The sequence below is a fragment of the Chiloscyllium plagiosum genome, unplaced genomic scaffold, assembly GCF_037043375.1.
Source record: "Chiloscyllium plagiosum isolate Xiang-an unplaced genomic scaffold, Cpla_swu_hap1 HiC_scaffold_8, whole genome shotgun sequence".
Classification (NCBI taxonomy): Eukaryota; Metazoa; Chordata; class Chondrichthyes; order Orectolobiformes; family Hemiscylliidae; genus Chiloscyllium; species Chiloscyllium plagiosum.
Genome location: NW_028270146.1, coordinates 99,727,301 through 99,751,009, shown reverse-complemented (window position 1 = coordinate 99,751,009; position 23,709 = coordinate 99,727,301). Strand labels below are relative to the sequence as shown.

The 23,709-nt window shown below is 49.0% G+C and overlaps 1 protein-coding gene across 1 annotated transcript in view; it reads left to right on the top strand.

Moving 5' to 3' along the window:
- The window catches only part of dll4 (delta-like 4 (Drosophila)), a 33,988-nt gene that overhangs the window by 3,671 nt on the left and 6,608 nt on the right, over positions 1-23,709 (top strand). The window contains exons 4-9 of the mRNA XM_043698311.2: positions 3,648-3,911; positions 4,934-4,994; positions 6,771-6,901; positions 8,210-8,379; positions 10,648-10,867; positions 13,640-14,363. Of these exons, the coding sequence (XP_043554246.2) occupies positions 3,648-3,911; positions 4,934-4,994; positions 6,771-6,901; positions 8,210-8,379; positions 10,648-10,867; positions 13,640-14,363 (1,570 nt within the window). The remainder of the gene's footprint in view (positions 1-3,647; positions 3,912-4,933; positions 4,995-6,770; positions 6,902-8,209; positions 8,380-10,647; positions 10,868-13,639; positions 14,364-23,709) is intronic.

The window sequence follows — 23,709 nt, the reverse complement described above, 5'->3', positions numbered from 1 at the left end:
TCACAACCACTGCGTCCCTCGTAAAGTGTGATGCACTCACTGTACTCCAGTATATTCTAACTAATATCTTCATGCAGCTGACTTATCCTCTTCAATTCTCTAGTAATAAAAGTCAGCATTACACTCACTTTTTATGAAGTTTCTGCAGATGTTGATGGTAATTTAATGATCAATGCACATGAGCCTGTCAGTCCAGCCAAAGCTCCCAGTGGTGCTAGCTTCTCCTGGTGTGGAACATACCCCAGTCCCTTCTCTATTCAAAGTGAATGAGCTCACGTCAAAAAACTATTTGCCATAGTCTTGCCCACTGTCAGAATCACAGAATTGTTACGATGCAGAATGTTCGGCCCAACCCACCTGGACTGGTTCTAACCCCAAGCACCAATCTCCTGCCTTTTTTCCATATCCCAGCATACCACTTCTATACAAATAATCATCCTCTTGAATGCCTCATTGGAACCTATCCGCACCACATTTCCAAGCAGTGCATTCCACACCCTAACTGCTCGCTGAGTGAATAATATTTTTCTCATGTCACCCTTGCTTCGTTTGCAGATCACTCTAAATCGAAGCCCTCTCTTATTTAGCTCCTTTTATAAGCAGAAACAGTTTCTCCCTATTTACTCTGTCCAGCCCACTCATGATCTTGAAAACCTCTATCAGGTCTCCCTCTCAGCCTTTTTCTCTTCAGGGAGAACTATCCCAACCTCTTCAATCTCTGCTCATCGCTAATGTTTCTCATTCCTGGAACCATTCCTGTTCATATCACTTTGCAATTATCCACCAGTACGGTGCTTCTCAAACCGTAGACCAAAACCATCTCAGAGACTTTACAGAGGGCCCTCCAATCGGAGTGAAAGGTTAACAGTGAGTGCGCCAGCAGGTCTCTCCAGAAGCTGGCTCCCCTTCCACCTTTGAGGTCCTGCTCTCTCACTGGGCAGAAAAAAAGCATTTCTGTGCCATTTCTGGGTCATGCCCTTACCCTAACCCTATATAGCTGCCAAGGATAGAGAGAAACAGGGAACACTCATTTCCCTCAACACTACAGATGAATAGCTGATGCCCCAAAATAAGATTAAAGCACTCTTTGTCAGCCAGTAGAGTTATAGAGATGTACAGCATGGAAACAGACCTTTCAGTTCAACTCGTCCATGCTGACCAGATATCCTAAATTAATCTAGTCCCATTTGCCAGCATTTGGCCTATATCCCTCTAAACCCTTACTATTCATGTACCTCCATCACTTTCTCTGGCATTTCATTCCATACATGTACCACCCTCTGTATGAAAGGTTGCCCCTGAGGTCCCTTTTAAATCTTTCCCCCTCACCTTAAACCTATTCCTTTTGGTTTTGGACTCCCCCAAAAGGGGGAAAGACTTTGGCGATTCCAAAGCCCTTCATGATTTTATAAATCTCTATAAGGTCATCCCTCAGCCTCCGACGCTCGATGGACAATAGCCCCTGGACTATTCAGCCTCTCCCCATAGCTCAAACTCTCCAACCCTGGCAACATCCTTGTAAGCCTCTTCTGAACCTTTTCAAATTTACAACATTCTTCACTTTCACATTCTGATTATTACGAGTGATAATTCAATGGACAGAGTCCATGATTATGAATTTCCATTTGAAAGAGTGATCCTACAGTCAAGAATTGAGAATCACTGATCCACACAGCTTTGGGTCACCCTGCGATTTGCAAACTTGGATGTGGGACTTGTCATCCCTTCACTGAAGACAAGTGAAGGGAAGACAAATGTGAATCCAGCACCGATCCACTCAAGTCACATGCCATTGTCTCTAGACCTCCGGTCAATCCTACCTGCTCTCTGTCACCTTTCACTCAGCTCATCTCCTCACCAAGCATCTAACTCGCCCACAATTCCCAACCAACCATTTCCTGGGATGGACTTCTTTCGGCTGCCTTTTGGATCCTTTGCATTGTGCAAGGTATGTGGGATGCAGTAGGTAGCGTCCCTGTCTCTGAGCCAGAAGCTGAGTACCGTTGGCCAAGAAATGGGTCCTTGCAATGTAGCCCAACAACTTGTAACTTCTTCCAATATAGCCCAATGGCAGATGGTAAGAGTGGGAAGTATTCCTGGTCAGTCACATGATAGAAGGGAAATTGGGAACCTCGGCCACCTCTAACACTAACTCCAGACCACAACATGCATGGGAAATCGGACATTACCTTTGGGCCGGGCTGGACCAGTTGGCAAAGGAGTCGGCCCAGATCAACAGGGAGCTGGGTCCCTGTTCTAGCTGAAATGGACCTGGCCCCTTGCTCTAAATGTGTATAGACCCATCATCAGACAAAGAATGTAAGACGGAGAATATTATCACTTCGGGATCAGTTAATCTCCATCACTCTGGAATTTGTGTGCCAATATGGTACCGAAATCAGTTTATATCCAGTACTCCCCGATCTGTGTATCTGTACGACAGTGCCTCTGTTTCTCACGCTCACTCTGGGATCTTGGTCTATCTTTATTGGTTTCAGAATTGAAGAATCAACCATGATGTTGACATCTGAAACTGTTACTGTTTCCTTTGCTCTCTGAAATGTTCGATGATTCGGGCCTAGTTCTCGCATTGAATTCCCCACACATCGCCAGTTGGTTTCACAAAGCACATTCGGTTGGGCAATGACCTACCCCAGGTTTAAAGGTTGTCCCTGCAGCATTTTTCCCCTGCTGCTGTCCTCCAATCCCCATCCCTTTTCATCCTCTCTAGACATTCAGGTCCACCTCTCCACCCGCCCAACACTTTTTTCCCCTTCCCATCATCCCCATTCCTGGTGATTCTTGACTGAAGGTACTGGCAGATCTACACAGGGCTGAGGAGGTGGCTTCTGTAAGTTTGTCCAGGGCAATGTAACTTCCCTATAAGTTGCCTATCCCTAATTGCACAGAGGGCAGTTGAGAGTCCAGCACATTGCCTTGGATCTGAAGTCACCTGTAGGTCAGACTGGGTAAGGAGGTAGATTTCCTTTCCGTTAGTGAACCAGATGGGTTTTCCCCCAGCAATCGGAAACAGTTACAGGGTTTCCCCTCTGAGTTCCAGAGAGTTATTGAATTCAAGTTCCACCCCCAGCTATAGCAGGATTTGAACCTGGGTCCCCGAGGGTCTTTGAAATAATGGGGGTGAAAAGTGTGGCACTGGAAAAGCACAGCAGGTCAGGCAACATCCAAGAAGCAGGAGAGTTGATGTTTCGGGCAAAAGCCCATCGACTCTCCTGCTCCTCGGATGATGCCTGACGTGGTGTGCTTTTCCAGCGCCACACATTTCAACTCTGACTCTCCAGCATCTGCAGTCCTCATTTTGTCCTCTTTGAAACAATGGTCTAGTGATATTATCACCAGCTTCCTAAGTGCCAGTGGTCTTTTGTTAATTTGTGAAGCAACCATTCTCTGCCAATGCCCGCTGGTTAGCTCCAGGTTTAATAAGCATGATTGTAATGGTGGGGGAAAGCTACTGCAGTGTCTATGGAAAGGAAGTGCAGGATGGAGAGAGGGAGGGTCTAAACTGCCCTGATGTAGCTATGTAAGGCAACATTTGTCTGGTTAGCAGGCAGCACAATACTTTCCACTGTATCTCAGCACATGTGACAATCAAAGCCTCTGTATTAATCCAGGCTGTTTGTTCACAGATGTCACCAGCCCCGAGACGTTGATCAATCGTTTTGCCATCCAGAGGCACCAGCCAGTGGGCACAGCCTGGGCCCAGGATTCCCTGCAAGGGGAGCACACCCAGTTGTACTACTCATACCGGGTGGTATGCAGCCAGCATTACTACGGAGAGGGATGCTCCGATTACTGCCGGCCGAGGAACGACACCTTTGGGCACTACACCTGCGGCAAGGAGGGCCAGAGGCTCTGCCTGCCGGGCTGGCAGAATGAATACTGCTCACAACGTAAGGCGAGAGACACACAGCATCCGCACTGACTGCGGTACAGCGGCTCAGTGGTTAGCACTGCTGCCTCACAGCGCCAGGGACTCGGGTTCGATTCCACCCTCAGGAAACTGTCTGTGTGGAGTTTGCACATTCTCCCCATGACTGCATGGGGTTTCCTCCGGGTGCTCCGGTTTCCTCCCACAGTCCAAAGATATGCAAGTCAGGTGGATTGGCCATCCCATAGCGTCCAGGGATGTGCAGGCTAGATGGATTAGCCGTGGGTAATGCAGGGGTAGGGGTCTGTGTGTGGATGTTGTACTCTTTAGAGAGTTGGTGTGGACCCGATGGGCCAAATGGCCTGTTTCCACACTGTGGGTGATTCTGATCCAAAGCATGCAGGCAGAGGGAGAAGCACTGGACTGTGCACCCTGGCACTACAGAGCCTTTAGTTCCACTGGGGTTTCACCCTGGCACCATTTGGCCACATCTCTGTCCTGTGGAGTCATTCCTGACACAGGGTTCCTTCTACCTATCCTGTTGCTGCTAAGCCCAGCATTTATTCCCAAAGCGTCCAGCTAGGGCCATTGCCAAGAGAGTCAACCAGCTCGCTGTGGGGCTGAAGTCACGTGTCAGCCAGACCGGGTAAGGATGGCAGATTTGCCTCCCCTAACAGGCATTAGTGAACCAGATGGTTTTTACAGTCAGCGATGACATTATCACAGTCACTATCACCGAGACAAGTTTCATTGTGGCTCGTATTAATTGGATCAAAATTCAAGAACATTAGACCCATGCCCCAAGATCACCAACTGAGGCCACAGAATTCCCTGCGACATTCCCACAATGTCCATCCTTTACGTGGGGCTAGTCCAATGAACAGATCACTGAGGGCATTATTACTGGAGAGGAGAAGGAGTAGAGGGAGAGGTGTTTGTCCTTGCATTGTGGGTTAGTACCGGAGCAGGGGATTATTAATCAGGGATCTGTCTGTCACTGCCTCAGACTTACAATATCTTCTCCTTGTCTTTTATTCCCTCCAGCGATTTGCCAGGCTGGATGCAGCTTGGATCACGGCTACTGTGACCAACCAGGCGAGTGCAAGTAAGTGACGGAATTTGCAAATATCGCCCACAGTGATGGGACATCCCTCAGTGTCCCTCCAACGCACACATCACACCAACTCAGACTTTCACTTGGACCACATCACCTTGTTACCTCTCACTAGTACTGCCACCCTCCTGCCACCCCGGATACCTGGAGTCAACCAACACTGCCCCAGCTGACCCTAGCCCATAACCTCCAGCCAAGGCAAATCCCTCCTCACCTCAGCCCTTCCCCAACAACCCCCTTACACACACATCGGCACAAACACACATGCACACACAGAGGCACACGCATAGACATATGCACAGACATATGCAGTAACACTCATAGACGCACATACATACAGACAGGCACACAGACACATACACACACACAAGCATATACAGACATACATATACAGAGAGCCCCTCCACACATACAGAAACACATGCACATACAAACACACAAACACAGACACATGCACAGAAACACACACAGACACACATACAGACACACACAGATGTACAAGCACATACATACAGACAGGCACACAGACACATACACACACAGGCATACACAGACATACATACACAGAGACCCCCCACACACACATACTGACACACATGTGCATACAAACGCACAAACACAGTCACACACACAGATACACATATATATGCAAACATACAGGTAGACATAGACCAACACACACAGATGCATACACATACGCACAGGCGCAGATACACACACATATGGACACACATACAGACACACACATTCACACATACAGACACACACACAGATACACACAAACCCAGACAGGCGCGCGCGCACACACACACAGACACACACTCCCAACACTGAGCCACATCCTCATTTCTTAAGCTGCCAACAACCTATTTCTGGAGGTTTCAGCACATGGCTGCCATCCCACTTTGTCCCACCCTGTATCACTTGTGACACACGGTTTCTCAAAAACCAACTGGAAAATGAGAAGCTTCAATATCCAATTGGATACTGCTTAACCCTCAGCCAAACCGCCCTATTATACACTTTCAATATTTTCATATTGGATAGAGAAATGTTCAAAGTAAAGGTGAAATGTTTTTCTACCTTCCCTGTGGTTTTCATCTTCTTTATTCATTCTCAGGGTGTGGTCATCGTTGGCATGGCCATCATTTTTTGCCCAACCCTAATTGCCCTTGAATTGAGTGACTTGCTCGAGCCATTTAAGACAGGGCAGCTCAGTCACCCACATTGCTGTGGGTTTGGAGTCAAATGTAGGCCGGACCCAGTTACAGATGGCAGAGTTCCCTTTCCTAATTCTTTGAATTAGCTCCAGCACTTTGCTGTTCTTTGGTAGACCTTCCACATGTTAACATACAAAGCTCTCCTGGATACATTTCAAGAAGTCTGCCCCCTCTAAACTCTTCAATTATCCCAAATTGAAAGTTGAAATCTCCTGCTATAGTTATTGTGTTACTATTTTTACACACCTCAGTGAATTGTCTATCTATTTGCTCCTCTATTGGCCCCTGACTGTTTAGGGGCCTATAATAGCAGTGGGACTGCCCCAGGCTCTATCCACAAAGCTTAATTTAACGATGCTTTCAAGATAAACCTTCCTACTGCAGTAACTAACTCCTTAATTTGTAATGTGACACCACCATCCCTTTATATGACAATAAGGTTTGTTACTATCAATGTGACTATATGCCTGTTTCTGAATTGCTCATTTCTCTAGTCAAGATGAGTGGTGTGATTAATCCTGTGCCTTTCTCTCTCCCTGTCCCCCAGGTGCCACTATGGATGGCAGGGCCGTTTGTGTGATCAATGCATGCACTATCCTGGCTGTCTACATGGGACATGCCAGCAGCCCTTTCAGTGTACCTGTAAGGAGGGCTGGGGCGGTCTCTTCTGTAATCAGGGTGAGTGTTCCAGTCCCATCCACAGGGACTGTCTCCTCCTGTCTAGACTGTATCCAAACCCACACGCTTCACAGGAACAAGTTCCCCCACAGTCAAGAGCGAAAGCCCCAGTTGACCCTCCAATACTCTGGTGACGCTGGCTGACAGAGGATCACTTGGTTCTGAAGGGGACCAGAGCCAAGTTCTTTGGTACACTCCTCCAGAACAGGGCAGAGGGTACCCAGCTTGATCCCTGTTACTGGGTGCTGGGAGAGAGCAGCAGGGAGAGTCTATCGCCCCACCTTGGGAGCTACAGGCACTGCAGGGTGGGCAATAGCGAGAATATATCGCCATGAGGACGGACTCTCGCCCTACCCCTCCCCAGGTATGCTGCCTTCCCCACAATGACACCTCTCCAACAGTGTCCCTCTCCCCCACTGAGTCCCCTCCCCCCAGAGTGTCCCTCCACCAGCGTGCCCCCTTCCCCACAGAGTCACCTACTCCAAGAGTCCCCTTCCCCCACAGTGTGCCACCTACCCCATAGTGTTTCCCTCCCACACAATGCCCCCCTCCCCCACAGTGTACCCCTATGCCCCCCCAGTATTACCCTCCCCACACAGTGACCCCACTCCCCACAGTATTTCTCCCTCCTCACAGTGTCCCCGCCCCAATAGTGCTTCACTTCCCTCACCATACCACAGCCCATTGCCCCTCCCCCTCCCCGTATCTCTCCTTCCTTGGTGTCTCCTGCCCCCTCATTGTGTCCCCCACAGTGCCCCTCCAACTGTGCCCTCAACCTCTCCCCTCTGTGTTACCTCTGCATCCTCCCCCCCCCACCTTGTGACTGTCACCTTCCCCTCTCCCTGTGCATACTCCTCTCTCCAAGTGCCCCCCATCTCCCAGGTTCTTTCCACATCCCCTTCCCCACAGGGCATAGACCCCCAACCTGCCCCCTTACCCTACAAACTGTGTTAATCTGATTGGTCACCTTGTTTGGTTATATGAGTTGTGGGGTTGGGTTCAGTCACGTTCACTCCCAAGGATTACGGGGGTAACTGTCACCCCTGGGAGGGGTTTGGAGGTTTATTAATAGTTGCTTGTGTGGGGGGTGGGGCAGGGTATTATTTAAGAGTTGCCCCGGGAAGGGGTATGAGGTGATTATTAACAGTTGCCCCAAGAGAGGCGGGGGTCAGCAGTTGTTGTCCTGGACAGTGGATGGGGTGGGGGAGTGGGGTTTGCCCTCCCGGGGATTAAGGGTAAGGTCCTGATGCCCCCCCTCCTCACTGTGCATGGATTGTGACTGATCTTGTGGCTCTGTGTTTGTTCCAGACCTGAACTATTGCACTCACAACAGGCCTTGCCTGAACAACGCAACCTGTACTAACACTGGCCAGGGCAGCTATACCTGTACGTGCCAGCCTGGCTTCACCGGCACCAACTGCCAATCGGCCCTTCGCCAATGTGACAGCAGCCCCTGCCGAAATGGGGGAACATGCACGGTAAGACAGAGAAAGTGCAGCATGACCAGGCCAGGCCTCAGCCATAGCTCAGAGGGCCCAGCAGGGTAGTCACCACCAGGGGAAGGGGCAGCAGGGGGAAAGGGGTACCCAGTGAGGCATGGAAATATCCATCAGGGAGAGTGGGGATATCTGTCGCGGAGAAGGGGAGTATCCATCATGGAAGGGAGTATGTATCACGCAGAAGGGAACTATCCATCGGGGGAGGGGAAGGGCCATTGGGGGGGGATATCCATCGGGTAGAGAAGGGATATCTGTTAAGGGGAGCAGGAATATCCATCAGGGCGACGGGACATATCTGTCACGGGGAGATGGAATATCCATCAGGGAGAGGGAGGGATATCCATCGGGGAGAGGGGGTATCCATTGAGGGAGGTGAAGGCCATCGAAGGGGGGAAATATCCATCTGGGAGAGAGGGGATACCCATCACTGGGAGGGCGAATATCCATCAGGGAGAGAGAGAGGGGTGATATTCATCAGGAAGAGGGGGATATCCATCAGAAATAGAGGGGATATCCATCAGGGAGAGGGGGATATCCATCAGGGAGAGGGGGATATCCATCGGGGGAGAGAGAGGAGGGATATTCATCAGGAAGAGGGGGATATCCATCAGGGAGAGAGGGGAACCCATCAGGGAGAGGGGGAGATCCATCAGGGATAGGGGGCTATCCCTCAGGGAGAGGGGGATATCCATCTGGGAGAGAGGGGATATCCATCAGGGAGAGGGGGATATCCATCAGGGATAGGGAGAATACCCATCGGGAGAGGGGGATATCCATCAGGGAGAGGGATAAGGGGCATATTCATCAGGAAGAAGGGGATATCCATCAGGGAGAGGGGGATATCCATCAGAGAGAGGGGGATATCCATCAGGGAGAAAGGGGATATCCATCAGGAAGAGGGGGATATCCATCAGGGAGAGAGGGGATATCCATCAGGAAGAGGGAGATATCCATCAGGGAGAGGGGGATATCCATCAGGGAGAAAGCGGATATCCATCAGGAAGAAGGGAATATCCATCAGGAAGAAGGGAATATCCATCAGGGAGAGAGGGGATATCCATCAGGGAGAGGGGGATATCTATAAGGGAGAGGGAGGATATCCACTGGGAGAGGGGGATATCCATCAGGAAGAGGGGGATATTCATCAGGAAGAGGGGGATATCCATCAGGGAGAGGGGGATATCCATCAGGGAGAGAGATGGGGGGATATTCATCAGGAAGAGAGGGATATCCATCAGGGAGAGAGGGGATATCCATCAGGAAGAGGGGGATATCCATCAAAAAGAGGGGGATATCCATCAGGGAGAAAGGGGATATCCATCAGGGAGAGAGGGGATATCCATCAGGAAGAGGGAGATATCCATCAGGGAGAGGGGGATATCCATCAAGGAGAGCAGGAATATCCATCAAGGAGAGGGGGATATCCATCAGGGAGAGAGGGGATATCCATCAGGAAGAGGGAGATATCCATCAGGGAGAGGGGGATATCCATCAAGGAGAGCAGGAATATCCATCAGGGAGAGGGGGATATCCATCAGGGAGAGAGGGGATATCCATCAGGGAGAGGAGAATATCCATCATAGAGAGAGGGATATCCATCAGGAAGAGGGAGATATCCATCAGGGAGAGGAGGAATATCCATCAGGAAGAGGGGTATATCCATCAGGGAGAGAGGGATATCCAAGAGAGGAATATCCATTGGGGAGAGGGGAATTTCCATCAGGGAGAAGAGGATATCCATCGTGGAGAGGAGGAGAATCGCCAACAGCATTTTCTCTGCTCCCAGCATCTCCACATTATTCGGGAGACCTGGAATGTGTGGGCCATTGACAGAGAGGGAAACACCCTGCTGTTTCTGAGGGGCAGAAAAGCCGAGAGTACAGGGTGGGCATGGTTTAATGTAAGCATAAGGAGAGAAGGAGCAGCGATGATGGAAGGAGAAACCATTCTCTCACAATGAGTTTATAGAACTAGCGCTGTGCCCTCTGACAACACGGGGAAGGCAGGACTTAAAGCTGTAGTGTTGTAAAGGATATTTTATGAATAACAGAAAGATGAAAATAATGACAAGGCTATGCGATCAGCACTGTAGGATCAACTGAGGTTCTTGCAGAGGGACAACACAGCCACGATTGGCTGAATGTCCTCCTTCGGTGTGGTCAACCCTTGCCGACAGACGGAGAGACTCTGGAGGGAGGGTGGCTTTGGTTAGTTTGTTCCTCATTTGGTTTGGTGCTTTTGTTGCAGGAACTGGATGACTCGTACATATGCTCCTGCCTCCCTGGCTTCTATGGACAACACTGTGAGGACAGCACCCTCACCTGCGCTGAGTCCCCCTGTTTCAATGGCGGCTCCTGCATCGAGAGATCACAGGACCCTCCCTACAGCTGTATCTGCCCACTGGGCTTTACCGGCTTAAACTGTGAACAGAAAGTGGACTGGTGCACCAGGAACCTGTGTGCAAATGGTAACTCTCATCCTCTCGCCCACATCTCTAATGTGTTTCTCCTTGCTTCAGTGTGGAACAAACTGATTTAGAAATTAGGATCAAACTATAACGTCCTCTAGCACATGGGGTGGCCATTTAGCCATTTGGTGTTTTATTATGTCTTTGTTTATCAATCCCAAATTAATCCCACTGCCCCACTCTCTCCCCATAGCCCTGTATCAGTCCCAAACTAATCCAAATGCCCCACTCTCTCCCCACTGCTCTGTATCGATCCCAAAATAATCCCACTGCCCCACTCTCTCCCCACTGCTCCGTATCAATCTCAAACTAATCCCACTGCCCCACTCTCTCCCCACTGCTCTGTATCGATCTCAAACTAATCCCACTGCCCCACTCTCTCCCCATAGCCCTGTATCAATCTCAAACTAATCCCATTGCCCCACTCTCTCCCCATTTCCCTGTATCAATCTCAAACTATTCCCACTGCCTCACTGTCTCCCCACTGCCCTGTGTCAATCCCAAACTAATCCCACTGCCCTGCTCTCCCCATAGCCCTGTATCAATCTCAAACTATTCCCACTGCCTCACTCTCTCCCCATTTCCCTGTATCAATCCGAAACTAATCCCATTGCCCCACTCTCTCCCCATAGCCCTGTATCAATCTCAAACTAATCCCACTGCCCCACTCTCTTCCCATTTCCCTGTATCAATCCGAAACTAATCCCACTGCCCTACTCTCTCCCCATAGCCCTGTATCAATCTCAAACTATTCCCACTGCCCCACTCTCTCCCCATTTCCCTGTATCAATCCGAAACTAATCCCATTGCCCCACTCTCTCCCCATAGCCCTGTATCAATCTCAAACTAATCCCATTGCCTCACTCTCTCCCCATTTCCCTGTATCAATCTCAAACTATTCCCACTGCCTCACTGTCTCCCCACTGCCCTGTGTCAATCCCAAACTAATCCCATTGCCTCACTCTCTCTCCATAGCCCTGTATCAATCTCAAACTAATCCCATTGCCCCACTCTTTCCTCATTTCCCTGTATCAATCTCAAACTATTCCCACTGCCTCACTCTCTCCCCATTTCCCTGTATCAATCCGAAACTAATCCCATTGCCCCACTCTCCCCAATTCCCTATATCAATCCCAAACTAATCCCACAGCCCCACTCTCTCTCCACTGCCCTGTGTCAATTCCAAACTAATCCCACTGCGCTGCTGTCTCCCCATTACCCTGTATCAATCCCAAACTAATTCCACTGCCCTGCTCTCTCCCCATTACCCTGTATCAATCCCAAACTAATCCCAATGCCCCACTCTCTCTCCACTGCCGTGTGTCAATCCCAAACTAATCCCACTGCGCTGCTCTCTCCCCATTACCCTGTATCAATCCCAAACTAATTCCACTGCCCTGCTCTCTCCTCCTTGCCCTGTATCAATCCCAAAATATTTCCACTGCCCCACTCTCTTCCCATAGCCCTGTATCAATCCTGAACTAATCCCACTGCCCTACTCTCTCCCCACTGCTCTGTATCAATCCTAAACTATTCCCATTGCTCCACTCTCTCCCCGTAGCCCTGTATCAATCCCAAACTATTCCCATTGCCCCACTCTCTCCCCATAGCCCTGTATCAATCCTAAACTATTCCCACTGCCCCGCGCTCCTCCAATAACCCTATATCAAATCCCAGACTAATCATTCTATTTGCTTTTGGGCCATAGCTCTCTGACAAATTCTCATTCTGACTTTGCACATATCTGTACTGGCAGCAGGAGTAGGCCATTCAACCCCTTGAGCCTGTTGTACCATTTAATAAGAGATCATGGTCCAAGTCATTTATATAGATCACAATCAGCAGAGGCCCCACAAGTATGGATCTCTATGGAACATGCTCCTCATGAAACTCCAGCCAGAAAAACACCCTTCAACCACTTCCCTCTGCCTTCTATTGGCAAGCCAATTCTGAATCCAAAAGGCCAAGTTGCCATGGATCCCCTGTATCCTAACCTTCCTGATGAGTCTACCATGAGGGACTTTGTAAAATCCATGTGGACAATATCTACCCTCATTGATCACCCTTGTCACCTCCTCAAAAAAATCAACCATGATGACTTGAATTGCCAGAATTTAAAGCTGAGGAAGCTTTAGGAAATCTTTGCAGGTAATTAAGACTATTCAGGAAAGATACCCAGACTTGAAGGTTTGCAGACAGGGAGATAGTTGACTTGATGGCACAACAGAGTTTGATTTTGGACAGGATGGGTATGGGAATGGAAGTGTGGGAGGTGAATCCATTTTCGTTTGGTTCATCTTGTTACTTTGGGATACCATTGGCGATGTCACTTGTTTTTAAATCTTTATCTCTGTTTTAATTGATCGCTGGGCCTGGGCCTAGGGTAGAATAGTGTATATGATGGTGTCTGTGTAGCAAATGCTCAGCTGGCTTCTCAGGGAAATTTGTTCAGCTTTGTGGTTGGTACAGGCTACAGATAGTGCCTTCCCAACCTCTGCATCACCAGTGAGACCTGTGAAATGCCGGTGGGGCCTGTGAGTCACTGGTGGGGCCTACAAATCACCAGTGAGGCCAGTGAATTTTTGATGGGGCCTGTGAGTCACTGGTGGGGCCTACAAATCACCGCTCAGGCCCATGAATTGCCAGCGGGGCCTGCGCTTTGCTTGTTGGATCTGAGAATTGCCAGTAAAGCCTAGGTTGTATCTCAGCTTGAGAGCTGCCCTTTGTTGACCTACTGTTAATCCTGTTCCCCTCCCTCCCCCCTCCCTGCAGGAGGCCAATGCTTCGACCTGGGGTTCTCGAGAATGTGCCGCTGTCAGGCCGGCTTTGCTGGGCAAAGGTGTGAGATCAACGTGAACGACTGCGCCAGAAGCCCATGTGCCAACGGGGCCACCTGCGTTGACCAGATCAACAACTACACATGCCTGTGTGTCGCTGGCTTCTCAGGCCGGGACTGTGACCAGCCGCTGGGCAGCGAGTGTGACTCCATGCCTTGCCACAATGGTGGGACGTGCCACGCTGGCGTGTACGGTCAAACCTTCGTGTGTCAGTGCCCCGTCAACTTCATGGGGTCCCTCTGCGAGATTCCCGTCTTCTCTGTCCCATTGCAGAAACAGCAGCAGCCCCCTAGCCCCTTCCCCTGGGTCGCTGTGTCCCTGGCCTTTGGACTGATGGCTTTCGTCATGCTGCTGTGCGTCCTGGCCATTGCCTTGAGGCACGTGCAGAGGCCCGGCGGGGGGCAGCGCCACGACACAGAGACCATGAACAACCTAACTGAGTCCCAGCGGGACAACCTGATCGTGGAATCGCAGCTCAAGCTCACTAACAAGAAGGTGGACTTGGATTCTGACTGCATCGTAGAGAAGACCAACTACAAAGACAGGAACTTTGCCCTGGATTGGAATTTAGCTGCAGGCCTCAAGCCTGATCTGACTCAAGACCTGAAATGCCATAAAAACCACAGAAAAGAGGAAAGTTTGCCCCTCAGAAACCCGTGGTAAGACTTCTTTATTCTGCTAGCTCTTTAAGTTAAACATTTGACAACCCAAAAGCCATAAGGCAAGAATTGGGGCCTAGTGAAGTCTAGTGATTGGGTCAAAACAAACTGAGACTTCTCAGACCTTGTGTCTTTACACAGAGACAAGAAGAGCCTGAAGGAACCGTGGTCTGACTGAGTTAATGACTCAGGACATTAACCCCCTGTAGGCGCAGGCCATGAGGGCTGTTAGGTTAGGGGAGGGGAGTGTGAGTGAAGGTTGAACAGTATGTGGGGTGTGATGGGGGTGGTGAGGGAGGCTATGTGTGGACTGGGAATATACAAATGGGAATGTAGAATTCGAAACGCAAACAGACCATTAACTGTGATCTTATTGAATGGTTGAGCAGGCTGAACCATATGTTCATATGTTCTTACCTGCCCAAACTAACTGTGGCCCCAGCACTGATCCCTGTAGCACTCCACCAGTCATAGGTTGCCATCCTGAAAAAAAGGGTCTTATGCCAATTCTGTCTTCTATTCATTAGACCAGCCTCTATCCACGCTAATGCACAACCTTCAACACCATAGCTTCTTATCATAACGAGTAGCCTAATGTGTGGTACCTTATCAAACGTCTTCTGAAAATCCGTTTCCCCTTTATCCGTTTCCCCTGCTCCAAGTAAATTTGTCAAGTGCAATTTCCCCTTCTATACCGACTCATATCATGTAATTCTAAATACTCTGCTATTACATCCTTTATGATAGACGTTAACAATAACCAACACTAAATGTAAAGTTATTTTCTTTTCTGACTCCTTCCCCTTTTAAATAAAGGTGTTCCATTGGCAGGTTTCCAATCCTTTAGGACTTTTCCAGAATCTAAGGATTCCTGGAAGATATTTACCAGTGCATCCACTATCTCTGCAGTGACTTCCTTTAATACGCAGGGATGCATCCCATCAGATTCAGGAGTCATACTATCAGTTTTTAGTTCCTAGCACTTTTTCACTAGTGACAATTATTATATTTATTTCCCCTCCTCCTTTTGCACCTTAAATGTTTAGTATTTTTGGAATGCTATTGGGATCTTCTACTGTAAATACTAATGCAAAGTATTTATTCAACTCCCCTGCCCCTTCCTGGTTCCCTATTATTATTTCCCCTGCCCTGTTCTCCACAAGGTTTGTTCACCTTGGCTTCTCTCTTCCCTTTCATATATTTAAAAAAGCTCTTGATGTCCATCTTGATATTACTTGCAAGTTTGCCTGCAAAATTTATCTTCTCCTTCTTTATAATTGTTTGGTTGTCCTTTGCTGGTTTTTTAAACTTTCCCAGTCCTTTGGCTTACCACTTAATGTTGCCCACATTGTATTTTTTTTGTTTTAATTTAATGCTATCTTTAACTTCACTGGTTAACCTTGGTTTGCTTATCCCATTTGTTGTCAGTGGGGTGTCTCTGCTAAAACAGAACTGTTCAGCAGTCTGCTTCCTCCTTATTGAATATCCAGAGGACTGAACCTGCAGCTCCTCCTGACTAGCTGTCTGTAACATTAGACTCGCAGTACGTCAAGCCTATTAAATGTCTTGTAAAAGACACGGCTTTATCGGAGATCGAGCAGGACACTGTCACAACAAACACTTTGTGTTAAATACAAGCTCCTCCTTCACCAGCAGGTCATATCAACCAGGATTCAGTGTCGTCATGGAAACTGAAGGCAGCACTTACTGTTGCTGTTGCAATCCTGAACGATGCTCCCTGTCATCGTGGAGATCCTAGATGATGTTGCCTGTTGTCAAGGAGATCCTGTACGATGCTTCCTGTCGTTATGGAGATCCAGGACCATGCTGCTTGCCGTCGTGGAGATCTAGGACGATTGTCCCAGTCGTCATGGAGATCCAGGATGATGCTTTCTGTTGTCATGGAGATCCAGGATGATGCCCACAGTTATCCTAGATCCCACTCAGCATGGGGAAACTAAGTGTGACTTGTTGGAGTTGAGGGTAGGATAACTGAATTGACGCTGCCTGCTGTTGTGTTCACTCTAAAGAACCCAGTGGGTCTCTAAATTAACTTGGGCTGGTCTCATGACAAGGCCTAATGAAGAGAGAGCCAGAAAGTGAAGTAGCAGAGGGTGTGGACACAGCGGAGGGATGATATGGAAGAGGACTGCGAGGGAGGTTGGGGAGAGGAGGAAGCAGACTATGGAATGGGAATGAGTGTGGAGAGGCTGCGAGGGAAATGACAGTTTCTTGAGGTAAGCGCAGGGAAAGAGACATGGGTCTGTGGCACTAATCTCACTCTGAGTTCAACAGTAGCCTGGGAATTAACCCAGGTTGAGGCCCCAGCTCTCTAAAGTCGAGTACCTGTACCTCAGGCTGCACAGGGTCTGGGGGGCTACTGAGGGGCTTGAACCAGGGGTCTGACTGAGGGAAAGGGGGGGAGGTGTCCCATACACAAGTCAATGTGACTGTAATCTAACCCATTTTCCGTTTTCTGCTTGTGAACTAATTCATAGTCCATACTCACACAACTCCCCCCCCATCCCCTGCGCTGTCACTTTATTTATTATCCTCCTCTGTAGAGCTTTATCAAAAGCTAAAAATCCAAATGCAGTACAGATACTGGTTCTCCTCTATCAAGTAATTTTCTCACACAACTCCACACGTTTCTGAGATATGATTTCCCTTTCATAACTTGATGTCCACTCTGTCCAGCTTTACCAGTGTTTTCAAATCACAACCTTCAAAATGGATTCTCACATTTTCCTTCCTACTGATGTCAAGCTACTGGTCTGTTATCCTGTGTCCACTTTCCCTGTTAAATAGCAAGGTTACATTTACTCATTTCTGGTCTGCAGGAACCTACCTAGAGATGATAGAATTTTGAAAGATAGCCACTATCTCTCTAGCCACCTTCCTTGAATGCTCTGATCTGGGCCAAGGCACTTATCAGTCTTCAATCCAGTTAACTTCTCAAGTACACCCTCTTTACTAATTTCTTTCAGTTTGTCTTTTTCACAAGACCCTTGGTTGCCTACTATTTTTGAGATTTTCTCAAACACCTTCTATGAAGACAGGTGAAAAGAAACTTTTTAATTTCTCCAGGCCTACACTGTTCCTAATTAATCTTGTTTTCTCTTCAGCTACCTAAAGAAGCTTTTACAGTCCACCTTTATATTCCTTACTAGTTTGCATTCATATACATTTCTGTGTTTCTTAATAGTTTCTTGGTCCTCTCTTGCTGAGTTCTAAATTATTCCTGATCCTCAGGCTAACCAGTTTTTCTGGCAACTTTCTAAGCCACTTCCTTTGATCTGTTGCAATCTTTATTTTCTTTTGTTGGCTTACATTTCCTTCTGAGTGTTTGTGCCTTCGAGCAGTAGTTCCCAATTTTATGAGCTCTTTATAGCTCTCTGTCTGCCATCTATCCAGCCATTATCCAGCCTTACAGAGGAAACCTGGTCACCGACAGCTGTAGCTGCCCCCAACTCCCAAATCAAGGAAGGGTTGGATAAGGCCATGAGCCAAACCCCTCTCACTACCAGACCTGCCCACTCGAGAATCTCTATATCTGTGTAGTATTCTTTTAATACTAACCTCTCTAGCGTCAAATCTTTGTGTCTTTTTCCCCATCCACCATGGCCAGTTTATCCCTCATGCGTTCATAATTTCAGATTAGGTTCCCTACAGTGTGGAAACAGGCCCTTCAGCCCAACAAGTCCATACCGACCCTCCGAAGAGTAACCCACCCAGACACATTTCCCTCTGACTAATGCAACTAATACTATGGGGCAATTTAGCTTGGCCAATTCACCTAACTGTGGGAGGAAACCGGAGCACCCGGAGGAAACCCATGCAGACATGGGGAGAATGTGCAAACTCCACACAGACAGTTGCCCGAGGCTGGAATCGAACCTGGTGCTGTGAGGCAGCAGTGCTAACCACTGAGCCACCATGCCGTCCGGTGTAAGATCTTACATTCAGAATTAACCATATTACTTTCAAGGAAAAAGTGAATTCTGCAGATGCTGGAGATTAGAATCGATAGTGTAGTGCTGGAAAAGTACAGCAGGTCAGGAAGCCTGATGAAGGGTTTTTGCCCGAAATGTCGATTTTCCTGCTCCTGGAATGCTGCCTGACCTGCTGTGCTTTTCCAGCACCATACTCTCAACCATAGTACATTCAAACCTAATGTGAGATTCTGTCGAGGTCACCATTTGCCGGATTCCCTTACAGCAAGGTTATCAATTAGCATTTTCTCATGACAAAGCACTTAAACCAAAAATAGACCAATTCCTAGCTGTTCCTCAATGTACATCTCCAGAAACATGTCTTGCACTCCTCCAGGAAGTTATTAATGCAGACTTGGTTCATCCAATCTGTGGCTAAGTTGAAATTGCCCATTGTTACTGTATTACCCATGTCACATGCAGCTCTAATTTCTTGAGTTAATATATCCCCAGTGTGACCATGACTGTTTGATGGCCTGTGCACAACTCCCACCGAGGTTAGCTGTCCCTTGCTGGTTCTTAGTTCTACCCAAACTGCTCCTTTGACCTAAAGTCCTCTCTCACTGATATAATTACATCAACACTTGGTAAGCTAACGGTCCCACCTCTTTTTCTTTGTCGACATCCCTCCTAAATGTTGAGCATTGTTGGACAATTAGTTCCCAATCTTGATCCTGCCTGTGCCCGAAACGTCGAATCTCCTGTACCCTGGATGCTGCCTGACCTGCTGTGCTGTTCCAGCAATAAAGTTTCAACTTTGATCTCCAGCATCTGCAGACCTCACTTTCTCCCCAATCTTGATCACCCTGCAGCCAGCTCACTGCAATGGTGGTTAAATAAAATCCACTGACCACACACTATGCATTCAGTCGAACATTATGTGAATAATGTCCTCAATTCTGCTCTTAACATTATTCTCCATACAGATCTGATATGTTGATTGCTTATACCTCACGCATTTTCTACATTTACATTCGACTTTCCCTGACCAGTTCTGTTTCCCACTGAACATCCTTTAAGGCGCGCACTCACTTACCAACCCAGTTTGAACACAGCACTCCAGTGTTGGCACTCCCCTGCATTCATGCTGTCTATCCAACTTGGAGATGGGCAGAGGGAGTGCTACATTGTCAGAGGGTCAGCATCGAGGATGCACTGTGCTGTCAGAGGGAGTGCTGTACTGCCAGAGGATCAGTACTGAGGGAGGGTTGCACTTTGAAAGATCAGTGCTGAGGGAGTGCTGCACTGTCAGAGGGTCAGTACTGAGAGAGTGCTGCACTGTCAGAGGTTCAGTACTGAGGGAGTGCTGCACTGTCGGACGGTCAGTACTGAGGGAATGCTGCACTGTCAGAGGCTCAGTACTGAGGGAGTGCTGCACTGTCAGAGGCTCAGTATGGAGGGAATGTTGCATTGTCAGAAGCTCAGTACTGAGGGAGTGCTATATTATCAAAGAGTCAGTATTGAGGGAGCAGTGCGCTGTCTGAGGCTCAGTACTGAGGGAGTGCTGCAATGTTAGAACATCAGTGCTGAGAGAGTACTGCACTGTAAGAAAATCAGGGGTCTATCAAGAGGGAGCTCTGCACTGTCGAAGGGTCAGTACTGAGGGAATGCTGCAATGTGAGAAAATCAGTACTGAGGGATTGCTGCACTTTTGAAAGGTCAGTGCTGAGGAAGTGCAGCACTTTCAGAGAGTCAGTAATGAGGAGTGTTGGAGTGTCAGTACTGAGTTGTTAACTTTGTCCACCCCAGTCCAACACAGCTCCTCCACATTCTGTCAGTACTGACAGTACTGAGACAATGCTGCACTGTCAGGGGGTCTGTCAAGAGGGAGTGTTACAGTGTCAAAGGGTTAGTACTGAGGGAGTGCTGCACATTCAGAGGGTCAGTACTGAGGGTATGCTGAACTGTCAAAGGGTCTGTCAAGAGGGAGTGTTGCACTGTCAAAGGGTCAGTACAGAGGGAGTGCTGCACTGTCGAAAGGTCAGTACTGAGGGAGTGCTGCACTGTCAGAGGGTCAGTACTGAGGGAGCACTGCACTGTCAGAGGGATGGTTCTGAGACAATGCTGCCCTGTTGGAGGGTCAGTATTGAGGGAGTGCCGCATTTTGGAGGGTCAGGACTGAGGGAGTGCTGCACTGTTGGAGGATCAGAACTGAGGGAGTGCTGCACTGTTGGAGGATCAGTACTGAGGGAGTGCTGCACTGTCAAAGGGTTAGGGCTGAGGGTGTGCTGTACTGTTGGAGGGTCAGTATTGAGAGTATACTACATTGTCAAGGGGTATATCAAGAGGGAGTGTTGCATTGTGTACTGAGAGAGTGTTTCACTGTCAGAGGGTCAGTAGTGAGGAAGTGCTGCACTGTGAAAAAGTCAGTAATGAGGGAGTGCTGTACTGTCAGAGGCTCAGTACTGAAGGAGTGATGTACCGAGGGAGTGCTGCACTTTTGGAGAGTCAGTAATGAGGGAGTGCTGCACTGTCGATGGTTTAGCGCTGAGGGAGTGCTGCACTGTGGAAGTGGTAGTACAGAATGTGCACTGCACTGTCGGAGGTTCAGTACTGAGGGAGTGCTGCACAGTCAGTGGTTCAGTATTGAGACAGTGCTGCACAGTCAGAGGGTCAGTACTGAGGGAGCAATGCATTTTGGAGGTCAATACTAAGAGAGTGATAACTGTCAGATGGTCAGTACTGAGGGTGTGCAGCACTTCAAAGAATTAGTAGTGAGGGAGTGCTGCACTTTCAGAGGGTCAGTAATAAAGGAGTTCTGCACTGTTGGAGCGTCAGTGCTAAGGGAGTACTGCACACTGTTAGAGGGTCAATACTTAAGGAGTGCTGCAATGTCAGGTGGGTCAGTACTGAGGGTGTGCTGCATGGTCACAGGGCCAGTACTGAAGGAGCTCTGCACTGTGAGAAAGTCAGTACTGAGTGTATGCTGCACTGTTGGAGGGTCAGTACTGAGGGAATGCTGCACTGTTGGAAGGTCAGTACTGAGGGAGTGCTGCACTGTTGGAGAGTCAATACTGAAGGAGTGCTGCACTGTTGGAGGGTCAGTACTGAGGGAGTGCTGCACTGTTGGAGGGTCAATACTGAGGGAGTGCTGCACTGTTGGAGGGTCAGTACTGAGGGAGTGCTGCACTGTTGGAGGGTCAATACTGAGGGAGTGCTGCACTGTTGGTGGGTCAGTACTGAGGGGGTGCTGCACTGTAATAGGATCAGTGCACTGCACTATTGAAGGGTCAGTACTGATGGAGTGCTGCATTTTCAGAGGGTCAGCACTGAAGATGTGCTGCACTCTCAGGGGTTCTAAAATGAGCATATGCTACTCTGTTGGATGGTCAGGAATGATTGATTTCAGCACTGTGAGAATGACAGCACTGAAAGAGTGCTGTACTGTCAGAGGGTCAGGACTGAGGGAGCGTGACACTGCCAGAAGCTCAGTCCTGAATGTGCACTCTACTGTCAAAGGATCAGTACTGAGGGAGTACTGTTAGAGGGTCAGTACTGAAGTAGTGCTGCAGTGTTGGAGGGTCAGTACTGAGGCAGTGAGGCATTGTCAGAGGGTCAGTAATGAGAGAGTGCTGCACGGTCGAAGAGTTGATACTGAGGGATTGCTGCACTTTCAGAGGGTTAGCACTGAAGGAGGTCTGCACTGTTTGAGCATCAGTGCTAAGCAGGTGCTGCACTGCAACCGTTTCTGTACTGAAGGAATGCTGCACATTGGAGGTTCAGTCGTGAGAGAGTGCAACACTGTTGAAGGGTCAGTACTGAGGGAGTGCTGCACTGTTGGAGGGTCAGGACTGAGGGAAACACTGCACAGTCTGTGGGTCAATACTGAGGGAGCACTGCAGAGATGTAGAGTCAGCACTTAGGGTGACCCTCTGCTCTGTGAAAATGTCAGTGCTGAGACAATGCTGCACTGTCAGAACATCACTACTGAGGGTGTGATTGATTCACTGATGAAGGGTCAGGAATAAGGGAATACCGAAACTGTCAGAGTGTCAGTGCTGAGGGAGTGCCGCACTGTCAGAGTGTCAGTACTGTCAGAGTATCAGTACTGAGGGAGTGCCGCACTGTCAGAGTGTCAGTACTGAGGGAGTGCTGCACTGTCAGAGTGTCAGTACTGTCAGAGTATCAGTACTGAGGGATGGCCGTACTGTCAGAGTATCAGTACTGAGGGAGTGCCGCACTGTCAGAGTGTCAGTACTGAGGGAGTGCTGCACTGTCGGAGGGTCAGTACTGAGGGAGCACTGCACAGTCAGAGGGATGGTTCTGAGACTATGCTGTCCTGTTGGAGGGTCAGTACTGAGGGAGTGCTGCACTGTCAGAGTATCAGTGCTGAGGGAGTGCCGCACTGTCAGAGTGTCAGTACTGAGGGAGCGCTGCACTGTCGAAAGGTCAATACAGAGGGAGTGCCGCACTGTCAGAGTGTCAGTACTGAGGGAATGCTGCACTGTCGAAAGGTCAGTACAGAGGGAGTGCCGCACTGTCGGAGGGTCAGTACTGAGGGAGCACTGCACAGTCAGAGGGATGGTTCTGAGACTATGCTGTCCTGTTGGAGGGTCAGTACTGAGGGAGTGCCGCACTGTCAGAGTATCAGTACAAAGGGAGTGCCGCACTGTCAGTGTCAGTACTGAGGGAGTGCCGCACTGTCAGAGTATCAGTACTGAGGGAGTGCCGCACTGTCAGAGGGTCAGTACTGAGGGAGTGCTGCACTGTTGGAGGGTCAATACTGAGGGAGTGCTGCACTGTTGGTGGGTCAGTACTGAGGGAGTGCTGCACTGTAAGAGGGTCAATACTGAGGGAGTGCTGCACTGTTGGTGGGTCAGTACTGAGGGAGTGCTGCACTGTTGGAGGGTCAATACTGAGGGAGTGCTGCACTGTTGGAGGGTCAGTACTGAGGGAGTGCTGCACTGTTGGAGGGTCAATACTGAGGGAGTGCTGCACTGTTGGAGGGTCAGTACTGAGGGGGTGCTGCACTGTAATAGGATCAGTGCACTGCACTATCGAAGGGTCAGTACTGATGGAGTGCTGCATTTTCAGAGGGTCAGCACTGAAGATGTGCTGCACTCTCAGGGGTTCTAAAATGAGCATATGCTACTCTGTTGGATGGTCAGGAATGAATGATTTCAGCACTGTGAGAATGACAGCACTGAAAGAGTGCTGTACTGTCAGAGGGTCAGGACTGAGGGAGCGTGACACTGCCAGAAGACTGAGCACTCTACTGTCAAAGGATCAGTACTGAGGGAGTACTGTTAGAGGGTCAGTACTGAGGTAGTGCTGCAGTGTTGGAGGGTCAGTACTGAGGCAGTGAGGCATTGTCAGAGGGTCAGTAATGAGAGAGTGCTGCACGGTCGAAGAGT